Source organism: Eucyclogobius newberryi, unplaced genomic scaffold (assembly GCF_026437365.1).
Source record: "Eucyclogobius newberryi isolate DKJ021-1_F unplaced genomic scaffold, fEucNew1.0.hap1 SCAF_14, whole genome shotgun sequence".
In the NCBI taxonomy this organism is placed as follows: domain Eukaryota; kingdom Metazoa; phylum Chordata; class Actinopteri; order Gobiiformes; family Gobiidae; genus Eucyclogobius; species Eucyclogobius newberryi.
Genome location: NW_027315768.1, coordinates 32,290,428 through 32,309,299, shown reverse-complemented (window position 1 = coordinate 32,309,299; position 18,872 = coordinate 32,290,428). Strand labels below are relative to the sequence as shown.

The following is an 18,872-nucleotide window of genomic DNA, read 5'->3' as shown; positions in this document are numbered from 1 at the left end:
TCTGTTAGATAAAACAACCTTTTATTTGTCCGACAATGGGCAAATTCCACTGTTGCAACACAGATTAGGTACAGAAACAGATTAGGCATTAAAGTATAACAATAAAAAACAGACAACTTATTAAAAAACTTGTATTAAAAAAAAAACCTACTGTTAGAAATAGAAAAAATATAGAAAAAAAGCACTCGTATTTACAGCTGTTCTATGGACAGAACATATTGCACCAGGATGATCATTATGTCACAGTATTGCACATGATTATGAACATTTAACACTTTTCTGATGATTAAACCGCTACTAAGACATGTTTTAGCACATTTCTGTTGGATTGACACAATATCATCTGAATATCGTTATCGAGACACTCCAAAGAACATCGACATATACATTTTTGTCCTTTTCTCCAAGCTCCAACTGCACTAGATGTAGTTTTAATGCTGATGTTCCCTTTCCCTTTGTGCCTTGCAGGTCTGCGGGCGTCGCTGCTCCTCTCGGCTCTCCTCATGTTGCTGGGATCCATTTTACGGAGCGTCCCGTTGTCGGAGCAACCTCTCAGAAGATGGTACGTGGCCTCGCTGTCGTCTGCTCTCCGCGCTGCTCGTTTTTAAAGTGATAAAAAAGTTTTGCAAGTTCGATCACAAGCGAGTTTAAAGCGTACTTAAATCACACTCGGCACCGCCTTACATGCCGGCTAGACGGAGATACAAGGGTTTAGGATTTAATAGACCGTAACGTGGAGAGCAGGCAACTTTCTGATGTTAAAGTTGAGAAATAATGAATTGCTTAAAATGTGTCAGTTGGTCCTGCAGTTTGGCCCTTTGAGCTGAAGTATTTGTGGAAGTTTGATCAGATTCTGAATGAGTTCATTTGAAATCATTGATATAATTACGTGGCATTAATCGTTGTGTTCTAGAAAGCTTTAAAAACGTATAACATGCACAGGTGGAATATCGGCCATGGCCTAGAGCTGATACTTCTCCAAGTGCCAATATCGGCTGAGAGTATCGGTCAACTGATGTATCGGTCGGGCTGCGGTCCATTCAAAGCAGAACCTCCCGCCACAAGAACAGTTTCTTTCCCTCTGCTGTTGGACTCATGAACACTTTATAACACCTTTCAAACGATATAAAATCAACTATTCATTAGAGCTGGGCAATTAATGGAAAGATGGACAGATTGACGGATCGAGAATGAGTCATGTGAAATGGTCAGTTGTTTGTGAGGTTTTTGAATCCAGAGGTCCACAGTCGATCCTCTGTCGGTGAAAACATGTGGTTTAGAGCAGAAGTCAGAAATCTGAATATTATATGAGTTAAATGGCACAGATGAAAAGTCTGAATGATTTTATGTTCATGGAATCATTACTAAAAGCCATTTTTACTTTGTTTTTACATCGAGCAAATCAAATCAAATACACGTTTTTTGTTGTTTTACTAGATTTTCCAGCTCTGTTATTCATTGTATTGCTATTTTTTTGCACAATTTTCTTTTTTTCTTTAATTTCTATAAGCCCATAAGCTTTATTGGACAGTGCAGCATGAAATGGGGATACGACTGGGGAAAAGACATGCAGCAAATTGACGCGAGCCTGATTCAAACTCATGACTCTACAGTTTGTATATATACTCAGACCAAGCCTGTTTAAAATTCTATCAGTAAAGTCTTAATTTGATCTATTATTCTTTACAGTTTGCTGTTATTCTTCTTCATTATTGTGTGTTGCGCCTTCAGGCTGAAGCAAGTGCCTGGTTTGTGCAGTTTGTTAATTGACAATAAACTTTTTTCTGATAATAGTCATGAATAAATACATAAATACACAAGTTCATAAAAACCTAAACAAATATCCAACAGCACCTTCATCTTGCTAGCATCTCGACTTAAACTAATCTAGCCACGGAGTAGTGCAGGATCTAAGCTTTTAAAACTCCAGACCGGGCATTCTGTCACGGCGTCCTTGGGCAAGACACTTCTCCCACCTTTGTATGAATGTGCAGAGCGGGGGAGGGGTTTGTGGCGGTCAGAGAGGTCAGTCATGTTCCCTTTAATCAGTTTAATCAGTCTAGAATCTTGAAAGTTAATTAATCCAAGATGGAAGACAAGATAGATGACTTAAAGTGCCTATGACAGGTTTTTACGATGCTCTAATTTTGACTTTATAACTGTTTATACCTGTTGTAAATATAAATGATAGTTTGACCACAATCGAGCAGGTATTTGTGGAGAAATTGTTAAAAAGAATCTGTGGAAAATGACAGGAAGTGACATCACAGCAGCGACACTCGTTCCAGTCAAAGTTTATGCAGAATTTACACAACTTTTTTTTTACTCTCTAAACATGAATTCAACAAAATAAAGTTGTTCCAGATATTTTTATTTGTCAAATAAAAGAAAAAGTGATTTCCTACTGTGATGTCATCAATTACAAACAGGAAGTGATATGATAAACCCCAAAAATGTGCTATTCTGTGATAAAATTGTTATAATTATCATCAAAATTCATAATATATTTGCCTTTCCGTCCTGTAGGGGGCGCTTTAAGTCTTTACATGTTGCTCGTTTTGAATAATGGTTAAAAACTCACTCAAACTCACTCCAAACTTTGCTGTTTTTTTGACGTACAACATGTCCCGTGTCGCTAAAACAATCTTGTAAAGTGCGAACGGTTTCCGCGGCGACGCACTCTGATTTATCTCCTACATTAACTACGGTGTCAGCGCGTCGTGTCCAACGCTCGCACCGTTGCTAACCCACAAAGTGTCCCACAAGATTCATTTCCCTTATTCAAAGTGCAACAGATTACACCTTATTGGGAGTGACGAGGGCGGGATTCAAAATGACGGCTCGTGTTGGATGTTTTTAGTTTTATTTTGGAGAAAACTCTTCAGGATCGACAAGGTTTGGACTTGTACGGCAGAGATGAAGAGCGAATGTACGGGTAGAAGATTATAGAAGGGACGGTGCTTTTACGGTTTAAAATGCAAAATAAAAACAGAAATAATACGACACTCATTCCAGTCAAAGTTTATGCCGAATTTACGCAACTTTTTTGACTCTCTAAACATTCATTCAACAAAATAAAATGGCTTTCATATATTTTTATTTGTCGAATTAAAAAGAAAATTGAAATTCGATGAGTTTTGGCCCAGTGTTTGCTGGGTAATTTCCCAGTGTGATTACAAAAAATTGTAAATTGTAAATTGACAGGAAGTGACATCACGCTAGGAACATTTCAATCAAAAGTTTTTGCATAATTTACACAGACGTTTTTGACGCTAACATTAATTCAACAAAATAAAGTCGCTCTCATATATTTTTGTTTGTCAAATAAAAGAAAAAGTAATGCGTTTTGGCCCAGTGTAATTTTCCATTGTGACGTCATCAACCACAAACAGGAAGTGAAATTATAAACCTAAAAATGTGCTTTTTTGTGATAAAAGCTAGCATAATTTTTCAGCAACATTTGAAATATATTTATCTTAACTGCATTTTCTCTGCTCTCGTTTCTTGTTCTCGTTTCTCGATCTCCCGTACCGTTTCATTCCTCCCCGTTCTCCCGGCGCTCTCGTTCGCGTTTCTCGCTCTCGTTTCTCGTTCTCGATCTCCTGTACCGTTTCCTTCCTCCCCGCTCTCCCAGCGCTCTCATTCTCGTTTCTCGCTCTCGTTTCTCGCTCTCGTTTCTCGTTCTCGATCTTCTGTACCGTTTCATTCCTCCCTGTTCTCCCGGCGCTCTCGTTCTCGTTTCCCCTTGAACTCGGCATTGTGTTTTAAACCTCTGCACAGCTCACTGAAGCTCCTCATTATCATACGCCTTTTCAACAAGAGCTAATCTCCCTAATGATTTCCATTGAGCTGCATAACGAGCACAATGCGGCCACTATATCATCATATTACACAGAAAGGACTGTATCATTTACTCATTGCATTATTGTACTCGGAGCGGTTCAAAAGAATAATCCAGGGAGTTTAAGCTGCTGTAACGAGCTCATTAAGAAAGAAAAAAAGGGTTTTTTTGTACAATATTGAGAACAAATCAATCAAAATCAATCCTATGTTTTAAAGGTGCACAACGCGATAATTTTAGTAGTTGAATAAATTATTTATGCTTTGATTAATCAATTATTTATGATGTGTTTTTTTTTTAGCATTTATAACCAGATCGAGGTAAACTATTGTGACTGAAAGCTTTTTTATGGAGAATATTTACAAAAACTGAGTATTATTGCGATGAAACCTGATGTGTCGTGTTGTTTTAAAGTCCGTGCAGTCCAGATAACGGTCAGAGTAACTGTCCCGATGCTTTGCCTGGAATGTCCCGCAGTATGGCATTAGTCGCATCGCTCTTGCGTTCGTTCAGTTCCGGCTGGAAAAAAACGCGCCGTCTGACGTGAGCTCGTCTCGCCGCAGACCTGACCCGTACCTCGGCCCGACGGTGTCGCACGTCTCTTGATGAAAAAGGTGCGACTTATAATCAGGAAAATACGGTAATAGCTGCACTTTTATTCGCCTTAATAAAGCACTTAAATTAATAAAGACTTTTGGGAGTTCAGCTTTTTGAGTATTAATTATGCAGTAGCTAAGCCTGGATTATTCTTGTTTGCTTAATTAACTCTCATGCTTAATTGAGGCTCTAATGTTGTTTTTATAAAGTGTTAAAGTTACACAGTGTACTTTTAAACCACAGGCGCTTTACGGAGTCCCGCGTAACGATGACGGTGTTTGATCGTCTTTTCCCTGATGTTAAACTTAAGGTCGCTCCACAGAACTAAATGTACTTTTCTCTCACCGTTGGCCTCGTTTCGCTCACTCGAATCACAAGTTTTTTTCCCCGATTTGAGTGCGTTTTGTACATTTAAACGCAGCATCCACTCAGACTGAACAAACTGTTTGTACCTCACCTCAGGCCATTACATTTGAGCGAGACGGTTTATTTCAGTGTAATGTGGAGTCACGTTGTGTCGTGTTGTGCTCATTTTTCTTGACTTGGAATGTTTGTTTTTCCATTTATTCAGGTTTAAAGTTGATCAGCGTTTGCGTTATAACATTTCAAACTTGATTTCGATCCCAAGGGAAAGGTTTTATACTCAATAGGGCTGAAACTAATGGTTATTTTATTAGTTGACAATTATTTAGTTTTGTAGTGTCACAATTTGAAAAATGTCAAACTCTATTTTGATACTACCATGATTGACTTTCATTTTCACCACAAAGTAGTTGCAGTTTAAAATATAAACCCTTTGAGCTTCTAGTTTTGAGAAAGCTCAAGATACCGTATTTTCCGGAGTATAAGTCGCACCAGCCAAAAAATGCATAATAGAGAAGAAAAAAACATATTTATGTTGCGCTGGAGTATGAAATGTGGTTGCAAGTGTGAAAATAACAAATAATATCACATATACTTATACTTCGGAGCGACTTCTAAGTATATAAGTATAAATATAGGTATAAGTCGCACCCCGGCCAAAACGATGAAAAAAGATGCAACTTATAGTCCGAAAAATACGGTAATTCTAAAACTGTTCAGAAAAGGCCAAAATATGTCCTGCGATACTTGTTCAAATAAGTATCTAGCTTTGATATTAGTTTTCGTATCAATTTAATCATTTTCAAAACACTTTAAAATATCGCAAAAAATGTGAGTGAGTTGTAAAGTCTAATCAAAACTTCATGATTGTCTCTTTATACCCTTATTTGTCAGATTACAAGTTTGTGTCCTTTTTGTTTTGGATCCGTCCTCATCACGGCCTTTTTGGTAAGACATGATAAAATATAATACACTGAATATTCTAAATGTTCTCATCCCCCGAAACAACAATTGCAATATTTTCGATTCATATGTATTCAAGCACAACAGTAAGTCTTTCATTTATTATGCGTTATTCATTTTTTGCGAGAGTACAACTTGGTCGTAAATGAAGGATCTCCAGGTTTGTTTCCTCGAGGAGCTGTACAAGTGTTGTCCTTTGTCGCCTCAAGGGCCTCGTTGCTCTCAGGAACTTCCTTGGTGAAGATATTCCGAGTAACTGGAGCTTTGTTCTCCCGTGGAACATGTGACACATCCTGAGTGTTTGGTGGCCGGAGCCTAGTGTCATTTTTCTTTATGAAATACATGCGTTCGCGGTGACGTCATACATCCGGGACTTCCCCACAGCGGCCATTTTGAAAGGGGTACGCGATATACTAGCCACCACCACGACTGCATCCTTTTCTACGGCATAATGAGCTACGAATACTTTGATTCTTTAGACGATAACGGCAAACTAAGGTACACGACAAAGCTCTCATTCCAGAGCGATGTCCTGACAGAACGCAGGTTTTTGGCATTTTGGCCTCATATTTTCTGGATATCTTATGTAGTAGACGTGCGGTTGTGCCACTTTCAAAATGGCGGACTCGGTTGCTACTGTACAAGTTCCCGGGTGTGCGAACGCATGTACGGCTCTTCTTTTTGGATGGAAGAGCGAGACGACGCAGGTCCACAAAGGTTTTGGCAATACGTTTGCTTGGTCCTACAGCCTCTGCGACGTAAACGCCAACCGTCTAACGCATGTGTGCTATGCCTGTGCGAGCCATGTTTTGCTGCCAGTTCAAAAACTTTGCAAGTTTCATGCTTATAGTTTGATGTCTCTCTTGGATATCGTGTATCCTGTAGATCTCTCCATTTTCGTGGCTGAAAAGACTCCTGTCTCTGTGAAAGATCGGGACATATGAACTTCTTTGGTTGTTGTTCTCAGAAACCAACAGCAAGAAACAGAAAGAAAGAAGTTCATACATCTAGTACTAGTACTAGTACTAGTACTACTACTACTACTACTACTACTAGTAGTACTAGTACTAGCACTAGTAGTACTAGTAGTACTACTAGTACTAGTACTAGTACTAGATGTATGAACTTCTTCGGTGTTTTATGGTGGTTGGTATCCAAGTGTTACTTTACCGCCACCAACTGTAGTCGTACATCCAAAGGAGCCTTAGACTTTATTCTTCAGACTGTACTCTAGGCAATTCGTCTTTAACTTAAATGTCTGGCTACAACAGACAGAGAGATTTTTAACCGTGTCTGGCATTTTAAACGATAAATGTATAGTCAAGCTAACGACTAGTATGATTGACAGGCCAAGACGGCGATGAATGTTTTGCTTTGTGGACTAGTCATGTGGTTATTTCTATTGTACATTCAGACTTTTTAAGAGACATTATACCGTATTTTCTGGACTATAAGTCGCACCGGAGTATACGTCGCATCAGCCAAAAAATGCATAAAAGAGAAGAAAAAAACATATATAAGTTGCACTGGAGTATGAAATGCGGTTGCAAGTGTGAAAATAACAAATAATATAAGATAAGATATTCCTTTATTGTTACATATAAGTCACATATAAGTCACTCCGGAGTATAAGTATAAATATAAGTATAAGTCGCATCAGCCAAAAAATGCATAATAGAGAAGAAAAAAGAAAAAAACATATAAGTTGCACTGGAGTATGAAATGCGATTGCAAGTGTGAAAATAACAAATAAAATCACAAATAAGTCGCTCTGAAATATAAGTATACAAGTATAAATATAAGTATATATGTCGCATCCCGGCCAAAACTATGAAAAAAGGTGCAACTAATAGTTCGGAAAATACGGTAAACCAGAAACGGGTGGAAATATGAGGACTGAAGGAAGTCTTCAAGATAGAGAAAATTTACCCCCCAAAAAGTGTATTATTGAGTGTTTTATTTTGCATTTTAAATTAATACTGTCAGTCCATCATCGTAAACATGTTTATCTTCAGTCGCGCTTGTTTCATTAATCCTGTTTACGAGCTCGTCTTCCCTGCTACTTCTCACAGCCTGAAAAAAAAAATCTAATTTACCAGATCTGTGACAACAGAAATACAGATCAGGGGGCCTCGCGTTCTGTTGTAAAGACATAAATCATTGCCATTGCCAGACTCGTTCTGAGCCTTTCGACTCTCGTTCATTATCTTGTCAGAAAAGACCACACTATAGCGCTCGTTAGCTGCCAGCGGACGACACGCTAACACCAGATGACGTCCGCTATCCGTCTCATTTGAACGTCTGAAACATAAGACGCCAAAGCAAAGGCAAGGCAAGTTTATTTGTAGAGCACATTTCATACACAAGGCAATTCAAAGTGCTTCACAACAGGAAAAATGCATTCAAATCACAAAGAAATGACAGACCACATACAGAGCATTCCAGACACTCTTTCCCATATTTATTGGACATTTCCAGCATGACCGGCGTCTCCGGGACGGACACATCACTTTTAAAGGCGCAATCGTCGATTTTTCGGCATTTTGAGAACGCAGGCGGAAGTGCTCATGCCACTTCCCCGTGCTCATGCCACTTCCCCTTGCACATGCCACTCCCCCGTGCACATGCCACTCCCCCGTGCACATGCCACTCCCCCGTGCACATGCCACTCCCCCGTGCGGACTGATGCAACACACACGTGCGTTTGTTTATTAGCGCGACGGATCACATCACATCTCTCGTCTCCCTTAGAGTCAGCCAGTCAGTCAGCTCGAACTGTCTTTCTCCGTCTTCATTTTGTCCCGTACACAGAGGGAACTATATTATGATAGATCAATGCGCTTAGACACGCGGAAATGTGGGACGAGCCGCACGTGGCTGCAGGTGAGCGATAGGTGCGTTTTATGATTGATACGTGGCAGGACTAATCGGCCGTCCACGCCACGAGGAAATAAGACTCAGATTTATGCCAAAAAAATCGTCCATTCCACCATTAAGATTGATTCTTTCCCATATCAGCGCGCTATCTGCAAAAAAAACACTGTCTTCTGAGATCATTTCAACTTGCATAACATTTAAAATCAAGTTCACTGAGAGAACTATTGTGTTATTTTAACTCATTTCATTAAAGTATACCATCAAATATATATTGGATACGTTGTCGTAATTTTGATAGCGTTAGCGTTAGCCTCCAAGCATCACAAACTGCAGAAAGCGGGGCTGTTTTGGCGACTGACAATCACTCAACCACACGAGAGTAACACTTTGGTAATTACGGCACCACGTATAAAAGTGTTCTTCGTAGATCGTTAAGCACACTCTGTAACCGATGTTAGTGATTAGTGCCGAAGTTAGCATGTACCCTAACAATCCCATAATACACATTTCTTAAAGCTACAGTTTTGTCTGGACAATAACGCCCAGAAAACACAGCGGTTGACAACAGTTTAACAGGGAAATGTACGTTTTGACGTATTCTTGTGTCTGCGGCGTCTGCAAGCGACAAGATGGCCGTTTTTTGATGCAAGAACGAGGCTGCGTGTGCATCCTGGTACGTGCGTAACTCCTGGGAGGGTCTGCAGTGTCTTTAAAAGCTGATAACGATACAAATAATGGGCTTTGAATTTCAAACTTTCTCAACGAGCACCGTTCATGGCGATAACCCATCACCGCTCCCGCTTTCAGACGCACTTTTCCCTCGACTCTTGACCCGCGGCCGATGAGAACGTCGCGAGGCTCCTGAAAGAGCCCATTATGCTTCTCGAGTCCTAAAACGTAATGACCATCACCTTTTTCCTTGGTACGAGGCTGTTTTTATGAGTAATTTCTGCGCACAATCCTCTACATTCGTGCTGAAATTTGAAAACGAAAAATGTGGACAAGACGAGGTTTAAAGGGCCCGTTTGCATGTTCTCCCCGTGTCTGTTTTGTCACATTAGAGGTGGGAAATGTGTCAAAAACTTTAGAAAAAAAGACAACGGCGCAGTTTAAAATATAGAAAAATACCGTATTGTCTGTAAAAACAAGCGCTGCCACTATTTAACGTCTCGTTTTGTTTCGTGATGATTCTTTCGATTAATCGGCGAGGCGTCTGGAATGGGGAAAGTCCGTAAATATGAGGCTTTTATCTAAACTTGACCCAGATAAAGCTGATGCGGCCCAGTGTAACCCGTCGTGTCAGAGTAAAGTCATATTTCTGCTTTATTGTGGTTAGTTTCTGTAGTTAATTCCCTTCGTGCGACACTGGAACCTCAGACGAGCACGTTTAGCACTTTGACATCTGCTTTCCAATGTAAAGTGCATCATAAACAAAATGTACGATTATTTTTATTACATTTATCACAGCGATTGCAAGTAGGGATGTCACCATACAAACTTTTAGAATTAAGATTATTGTCAGAAATGCATCGCGATTTAACGATTATTGAGACTGCGACCGAACAACGGTTCTTTACATTTCGGTCTATTTTCTGGACGATAGATTGAGCTGAAAACACATCATTTTGCTTCTAAAACTGTCACGATTATTATTTGTTTTAATAATCTTGACTTCTCTAGTTGCAAAAATAAACATTGTCATTGGGATACTCAATTAAAAAATAAATAAATAATAATAATACATTTATAAAAAAAATGAATAAAATGAATAAAATGAAAATACATTAAAAATAAATACATACAATCTAAAATAAATAAATACAATTTAAAATCAATTTAAAATAAATAAATACTATTACAAATATGGGGCTGTTTTTTGGCACTAATTCCACTTTAACAGTCTTAAAGTGTAACTACTTAAAGAGGAACAAATATGGAAACAAAGTCGAGCTCCTTCTTCTGCTCCATAAAACATTAACGAAGCGTAAAATGTCATTCCACTGTCCACGATGCGTTCAGAGCAACTTTGTACTTCTGCTGAACCGTCAACATTTAATAAGCCTTTTTGTTCCATTTTTAAATTGCACAAAATGGCTGAATCAGACACGATAAGAACAATAAAATTGAAACATAAAACGGACATCAAGTCATCACCAAGTTGTAAAAGTCACTTGCTCACAAAGATGGTTAAAGTGGATTATGTCATTACAGCATTTTGCCAGCAATAAAACAAAAGTAATGGAATAAATGCCACATCTATGAGGTGAATACTGGACTGTGGAACATTCTAGGCAACGCAATGTAATCTCCATGGAGACAGGGACACCAGAAGAGTTTAAAAAAAGAGAGAAACATTTTTGCGCAAAAAGAAAAGCACAAATTCCCGCACATTTGATACTGTTTCATCCACACATACAGCCACACATACATTAAAAATAAAATAAAAGTCCATTCAAATCAGATTAAATTTATTGATACATTTAATTAATTGTATTTTGATAAGCGTAATCATTATCTGGACAATGCTAGACTCTAAAACACATGAGAATACCTGTTTTTATGATGAAAACAGTGACATTATTAAAGCAAAATGTCAAAAAAAGGACAAACAATTTCAGTTTTTCATCAATATTAGACTTTTTTCTCAAGTATTCTCATCTAGAAGGCTTCAATCGCCATGTTTCAACCTCCATTTGGCTGATAATGTATTTTAAAAGTCTCAATGTCGTTAGTCAGAGCTGTAATTTAAGTTGTAGATTAGTTTTTTTTGCCTTTTTAACACCTGCCGTTCCAGATATGCCCTGTAGGTGTCACTGCTGCATTTGCAATCGGCTCTTCGCTCATGGCCCTTCTTAAGATTAAAATGCGTATTATTATCGCTCTAACATCCAAATAAAGCAAGTATTTCTAACATTTGAAGCTGATTTTTGGAGCCGTATCAAAGACATGTTCTGTTCTCAGGATGAGGACGCTTTGAGGCCGCCACCCGGAGCTTTTTGGCCCTCACAGGCCCCTGTCATTGTTTATCATGTCGTTTGATATATCGACAAACAAAACGACTCGATTGTTTGTGGCTGTTTAAACTCAGAATAAATGAAAAGTAAGTCTGAACGGCATGTTTTAGTTTGGTTTGAAATGCACCTGAACGAGTCTCACAGAGAGGACTCTGAACAAAGAGTGTCACACTTTTGGAACGCAAAGGATCAGAACCTTTGTTTTACAGCGGCATCTTTTCTTTGTGTTTTAGACCTGGTTTAGTCCTAGTTTAGTCCTAGTTTAGTCCTGGTTTAGCCCTGGTTTAGTCCTGGTTTAGCCCTGGTTTAGACCTGGTTTAGTCCTGGTTTAGCCCTGGTTTAGACCTGGTTTGGACCTGGTTTAGTCCTGGTTTAGTCCTAGTTTAGACCTGGTTTAGACCTGGTTTTGTCCTGGTTTAGACCTGGTTTAGCCCTGTTTTAGCCCTGGTTTAGTCCTGGTTTAATACTGGTTTAGTCCTGGTTTAGCCCTGGTTTAGACCTGGTTTAGTCCTGGTTTAGCCCTGGTTTGGACCTGGTTTAGCCCTGGTTTGGACCTGGTTTAGACCTGGTTTAGACCTGGTTTAGACCTGGTTTAGACCTGTTTTAGCCCTGGTTTAGCCCTGGTTTAGCCCTGGTTTAGACCTGGTTTAGACCTGGTTTAGACCTGGTTTAGCCCTGGTTTAGACCTGGTTTAGCCCTGGTTTAGTCCTGTTTTAGTCCTTCGGCTTTAGCCTTGTTTTAGCCCTGGTTTAGACCTGGTTTAGTCCTGGTTTAGACCTGGTTTAGTCCTGGTTTAGACCTGTTTTAGCCCTGGTTTCGACCTGGTTTAGACCTGGTTTAGTCCTGGTTTATAGATATGTTGATTGTTTGTTTCTGAGCTCGTCCTCCTGGTGTGTCCCTACAGGCTTCGGTAGTTCTCAGAAACAGCCTCTTCTCTGATTGGCTCCTGTTGTGATCAGTGGACTGTCCAATCAGGCCACGGCTCTGTCTCTCTTTGATCTCTTAGCACACTTTCCTCTGGTGATGTCGTGATTATTTCCAAGTCCGGTCCTGGTCCGGTCCTGGTCCGGTCCTGGTTTAAGTCCTGGTCGAGTCCTGGTCGAGTCCTGGTCGAGTCCTGGTCGAGTCCTGGTCTAGTCCTGGTCCAGTCCTGGTCCAGTCCTGGTCCAGTCCTGGTCGTGTCCTGGTCCAGTCCTGGTCCAGTCCTGGTCCAGTCCTGGTCGTGTCCTGGTCGTGTCCTGGTCCAGTCCTGGTCCAGTCATGGTCCAGTCATGGTCCAGTCTTGGTCCAGTCCTGGTCCAGTCCCGGTCCAGTCCTGGTCTAGTCCCGGTCCAGTCCTGGTCCAGTCCCGTTCCAGTCCTGGTCCAGTCCTGTTCCAGTCCTGGTCTAGTCCTGGTCCAGTCCTGGTCCAGTCATGGTCCAGTCCTGGTCCAGTCATGGTCCAATCCTGGTCCAGTCCTGTTCCAGTCCTGGTCTAGTCCTGTTCCAGTCCTGGTCTAGTCCTGGTCTAGTCCTGGTCTAGTCCTGGTCCAGTCCTGTTCCAGTCCTGGTCCAGTCCTGGTCTAGTCCTGGTCCAGTCCTGGTCCAGTCCTGGTCCAGTCCTGGTCCAGTCCTGTTCCAGTCCTGGTCCAGTCCTGGTCTAGTCCTGGTCCAGTCCTGGTCCAGTCCTGGTCTAGTCCTGGTCCAGTCCTGGTCCAGTCCTGGTCCAGTCCTGGTCCAGTCCTGTTCCAGTCCTGGTCTAGTCCTGGTCTAGTCCTGGTCTAGTCCTGGTCCAGTCCTGGTTCAGTTCTGGTTCATAAACACAGTGTCCCGTCTCATCCTGGATCATAACCAGACTGACAGAGTTCGTCCTCGTCTCCGTCACATTTGAGATCATTTTATCCAGAAGATTCACTCAATTCAAACTTGTTCAAAGTTGGAGACGACGGTTTCATTTTCAGTCTGCGAGAAAAGCAAAATTGTTCGTTTAAAAAGCCGTTTTCTGTGATGTAATTTGGACACTTACCTCATGCTAATGTCATTGTGCATCACAGTCGCCGCTGGAGTAAATCACTACTGTGCAACACTGTAATTTTACCTCTGAAATGTATTCTCGGACCTCAGAGTGAAGAGAAAGTGTGGTTTGTGTCGGCTTCACAGATCATGTCTTCAACTTTATGTATAATTTAACTTTAGATGCATTTTAAGCACCAGAATTATGCTTTATTATCATATTTAAGCTTGTTCGACATCAAAAGTATATTTCTTTAAGTTTGTTTCAGCCACGTATGTTTGAGTGTTCTCTCTGTTCCACCTAAACCAGGACTAAACCGGGACTAAACCGGGACTAAACCGGGACTGAACCGGGACTGAACCGGGACTAAACCGGGACTGAACCGGGACTGAACCGGGACTGAACCTATAGGACTAAACTAGTACTAAACCTGTACTAAACTAGTAGGATTGAACCAGTACTAAAATAAATTTAAACTAAGACTAAATCTAAACTAGGTTTAAATCTGGACTAAACCAAGACTAAACTAGTACTGAATGAGGAATAAAACCAGGACTAAACCAGGACTGAAGCATTTTCACACATGTTTTAATCCATTAACGTTCTAACATATTGAAGGGTAAACTCTGGCACTAAATCGCCCGTCACTGTCGCTCTCCATCATCTTTCACTCTTTTGCTCCTTGTGCTGTTTTTGTTACTTTAGACTCGATTGTTCTTAATCACAGAAATCTGCCCCAGGTGAAGTCTCAAATATTAAAATGATGTAAATTGCGGCGTGGCTCGGGCGACAGCACTTCCAGCGTTTATTAGACGTTTCAGTCCAATCACGAGGCTAATGAACGAGACGGGAACTCTCGCCCACGTTTCCACGACAACGATAACAGAGATTAGTTTGAGACGAAACACAAACTACTCATAGATGTCGAATCATTCTGTTTTCATAAGAGATATTCAGAGCTGGTTAAGAGCATCGTCTGTGGGGTCCTGTGGGGTCCTGTGGGGTCCTGTGGGGTCCTGTGGGGTCCTGTGGGGTCCTGTGGGGTCATGTGGGGTCATGTGGGGTCATGTGGGGTCCTGTGGGGTCCTGTGGCGTCATGTGGGGTCATGTGGGGTCCTGTGGGGTCCTGTGGGGTCATGTGGCGTCCTGTGGGGTCATGTGGGGTCCTGTGGGGTCCTGTGGGGTCCTGTGGGGTTCTGTTGGGGGTCCATTGGGCTCTGTGGGGTCCTGTGGGGTTCTTTGGAGTCCTGTGGTAACAATTCATCGACAAATGGGAATAACAATCGCTGGACTGATCGATCGTCAAGGCAACTGTTGGTCCGAGTTCGAAATCTTTCAGAATAAAAGTGAAAGTTGGGCTGACGAGTGACATTTTAGAAGAAACCTGTCGCTGAGGTCTTGACAGCTGTGGAGCTTTTTCCCCGGCAACAAAAAAACAACAAAAAAAACCCTTCGCTCAAATCTGTCACTGACAAAAAGTTGGTCCGGGGCAGGGGAGGAAAGTCAGACTCTTTTTAAAGCTGCACTGTGACACTTTTCCGCTCGTCCTCGTGGAGATGTCATCGCTTTGACTGGAATCTTCACGATCCACTGTATTCAACACAAGGCCCGGGGGCCAAATCAGGCCCGCCAAGCAGCTTAATCTGGCCCGCGAGCCATTTTGCAAATACTTAAAACAAAAAAAATCTTGTTCGCTGGTTTAGTCCTGGTTTGGTCTCGGTTTAGTTCTTGTTTAGTTCTGCTTTAGACCTGGTCAGTTCTAGTTCTAGTTTGAATTCTAGTTCTAGTTTGAATTCTAGTTCTAGTTTGAATTCTAGTTCTAGTTCTAGTTCTAGTTCCAATTCCAATTCCAATTCCAGTTCCAGTTCCAGTTCCAATTCCAATTCCAATTCCAATTCCAGTTCCAGTTCCAGTTCCAGTTCTAGTTCTAGTTCTAGTTAGGCAATTTTGCAAAGAAACATTGGCAAAGCATTTTGAACATTATTTCTCACTAAAATACAATCCATCAGTTGCAGTTGTTGTTTTGTATTAACTACTTCATTTATTGAAACAGTTTTGGGGATATTTTGTACGACCCGAAATGTCGTTACTGCAGTGTTGTATATATGTGTTACTGTCGTACACGTCGTGAAGCCTCGGCCCGCCGGACAATAAAGTTCCTGGTCTACTGCGTTGAACTACGATAAATAAATGTTGCCTTCACGGATAAAAACATTGTCATGGATAAAAACATCCAAAAAACATTTCCCTCCTCATTTCCTTCCTCATTTCCCTCCTCGTTTCCTTCCTCATCTCCCTTCTCGATTCCCTCTTCGTTCCCCTCTTCGTTTCCCTCCTTGTCTCCCTCCTCGTCTCCCTCCTTGTCTCCCTCCTCGGTTCCCTCCTCATTTCCTTCCACGTTTCCTTCCCGTTCCCTTCCTCATTTTCTTTCTCATATCCTTTCTCTTTCCCTCCTCGTTTCCTTCCTCATTTCCTTGCTTGTTTCCCTCCCTGTCTCCCCCCTCGTTCCCTTCCTCGTCTCCCTTCCTCGTCTCTCTCCCTTGTCTCCCTCCTCGTCTCCCTCCTCGCTTCCTCTCGTCCTCAGTGGCCCCTCTGTCCTCTGTCGCCCGCGGTGATGTGCTCGTCTTCAGAGAGCCTTCCTTCAGGATCAATGAGCCGTGCTCCGTCTGCGATGGCGGCGTCTCACTCGGGAGGATTCTGATTCGTTTGCTCGTCCTGATCAGTCTGTTTTTTTTGTAGGCTTTAGTTTGACTTCTGATGAGTCCTTAACTCTGGCTTAGCCTTAGACTTCTGTTGCCTACAATAATAAACTTTCACAAAATCATATCAAAGTGACTTAAGAAGAAAAATTCAATGATTAAAGTTGATTATTTATTACAATTGATGAGAGAAAAATAAAGTAACAAATGAGCAAATCGTCAGTAATGAACTCCAATACCAATTTTAAAATAAATAAATAAAATGAATAAATACAATAAATAAATAAAATAAATAAAAATGAAAATGAAACTATCCATCCATCCATCCATCTTCTGCCGCTTTATCCGGGGCCGGGTCGCGGGGGCAGCAGTCTGAGCAGGGACTCCCAGACTTCCTCCTCCCCAGACACTTCCTCTAACTCCTCCGGGGGGATCCCGAGGCGTTCCCAGGCCAGCCGAGAGACATAGTCTCTCCAGCGTGTCCTGGGTCTTCCCCGGGGCCTCTTCCCGGTGGGACGTGCCTGAAACACCTCCCGAGGGAGGCGCCCAGGAGGCATCCGGAACAGATGCCCGAGCCACCTCAGCTGGCTCCTCTCGACGTGGAGGAGCAGCGGCTCTACTCCGAGCTCCCCCCGTGTGGCCGAGCTCCTCACCTTATCTCTAAGGGAGCGCCCAGCCACCCGGCGGAGGAAACTCATTTCGACCGCTTGTATCCGCGATCTTGTTCTTTCGGTCACTACCCAAAGCTCATGACCATAGGTGAGGGTAGGAACGTAGACCGACCGGTAAATAGAGAGCTTTGCCTTTCGGCTCAGCTCCCTCTTTACCACAACGGTCCGATGCAGCGACTGCATCACTGCAGCCGCTGCACCGATCCGCCTGTCGATCTCACGCTCCATCCTTCCCTCACTCGTGAACAAGACCCCGAGATACTTGAACTCCTCCACTTGGGGCAAGGACACCCCACCCACCTGGAGAGGGCAAGCCACCTTTTTCCGGTCGAGAACCATGGCCTCGGATTTGGAGGTGCTGATTCTCATCCCAGCCGCTTCACACTCGGCTGCAAACCGTCCCAGTGCATGTTGCAGGTCCGGGTTTGATGGAGCCATCAGGACAACATCGTCTGCAAACAGCAGAGATGAGATCCTGTGGTCCCCAAACCGGACCCCCTCCGACCCCTGACTGCGCCTAGAAATTCTGTCCATAAAAATTATGAACAGAACCGGTGACACAGGGCAGCCCTGGCGGAGTCCAACATGCACTGGGAACAGGTCTGACTTACTGCCGGCAATGCGAACACAGCTCCTGCTCCGGTCATACAGGGACCGGACAGCCCTGAGCAAAGGGCCCCGGACCCCGTACTCCCGGAGCACCCCCCAAAGGACACCCCGAGGGACACGGTCAAAAGCCTTCTCCAGATCCACAAAGCACATGTGGACTGGTTGGGCAAACTCCCATGAACCCTCGAGCACCCGATGGAGGGTATAGAGCTGGTCCAGTGTTCCACGACCGGGACGAAAACCACTCTGCTCCTCCTGAATCCGAGGTTCAACTATCGGTCGGATTCTCCTCTCCAGTACCTTGGAATAGACCTTACCCGGGAGGCTGAGGAGTGTGATCCCTCTGTAGTTGGAACACACCCTCCGGTCCCCCTTCTTGAACAGAGGGACCACCACCCCGGTCTGCCAGTCCAGAGGCACGGTCCCCGAACGCCACGCGATGTTGCAGAGACGTGTCAACCAAGACAGTCCTACAACATCCAGATACTTTAGGTACTCAGGGCGGATCTCATCCACCCCCGGAGCCCTGCCACCGAGGAGTTTGCGGACAACCTCAGTGACTTCAGCTTGGGTGATGGATGAGCCAGCCTCCGAGTCCCCGGTCTCTACTTCCTCTTCAGAAGACGTGACTGAGGGATTAAGGAGATCCTCAAAGTATTCCTTCCACCGTCCGACGACATCCCCAGTCGAGGTCAGCAGGCCTCCACCCGCACCGTAAACGGTGTTTGTGAGACACTGCTTCCCCTTCCTGAGGCGCCGGACGGTTTGCCAGAATTTCTTTGGTGCCGACCGATAGTCCTCCTCCATGGCCTCCCCGAACTCCTCCCAGGCCCGGGTTTTTGCCTCTGCGACAGCACGAGCCGCGGCTCGCTTGGCCTGCCGATACCCGTCGATGACCTCCGGAGACCTACAAGCCAGAGTGGCCTGATAGGCCTCCTTCTTTAGTCTGACGGCATCCCTTACTTCCGGTGTCCACCACCGGGTTCGGGGGTTGCCGCCACGACAGGCACCGGAGACCTTGCGACCACAGCTCCGAGCAGCCGCATCAACAATGGAGGCGGAGAACATGGTCCACTCGGACTCAATGTCCCCAGCCTCCCCCGGGACATGGGAGAAGCTCTCCCGGAGGTGCGAGTTGAATACCCTACTGACAGAGGGCTCCACTAGACGTTCCCAACAGACCCTCACAATGCGCTTGGGTCTGCCAAGTCTGTCCGGCTTCCTCCTCCGCCAGCGGATCCAACT

General features: G+C 43.3%; 1 protein-coding gene across 1 annotated transcript in view; it reads left to right on the top strand.

The window, feature by feature from the left end:
• Window positions 1-18,872, top strand: part of slc49a4 (solute carrier family 49 member 4) — a 106,090-nt gene that overhangs the window by 14,242 nt on the left and 72,976 nt on the right. Inside the window, exon 2 of the mRNA XM_072445253.1 lies at window positions 469-562. Coding sequence (XP_072301354.1) covers window positions 469-562 — 94 coding nt within the window. The remainder of the gene's footprint in view (window positions 1-468; window positions 563-18,872) is intronic.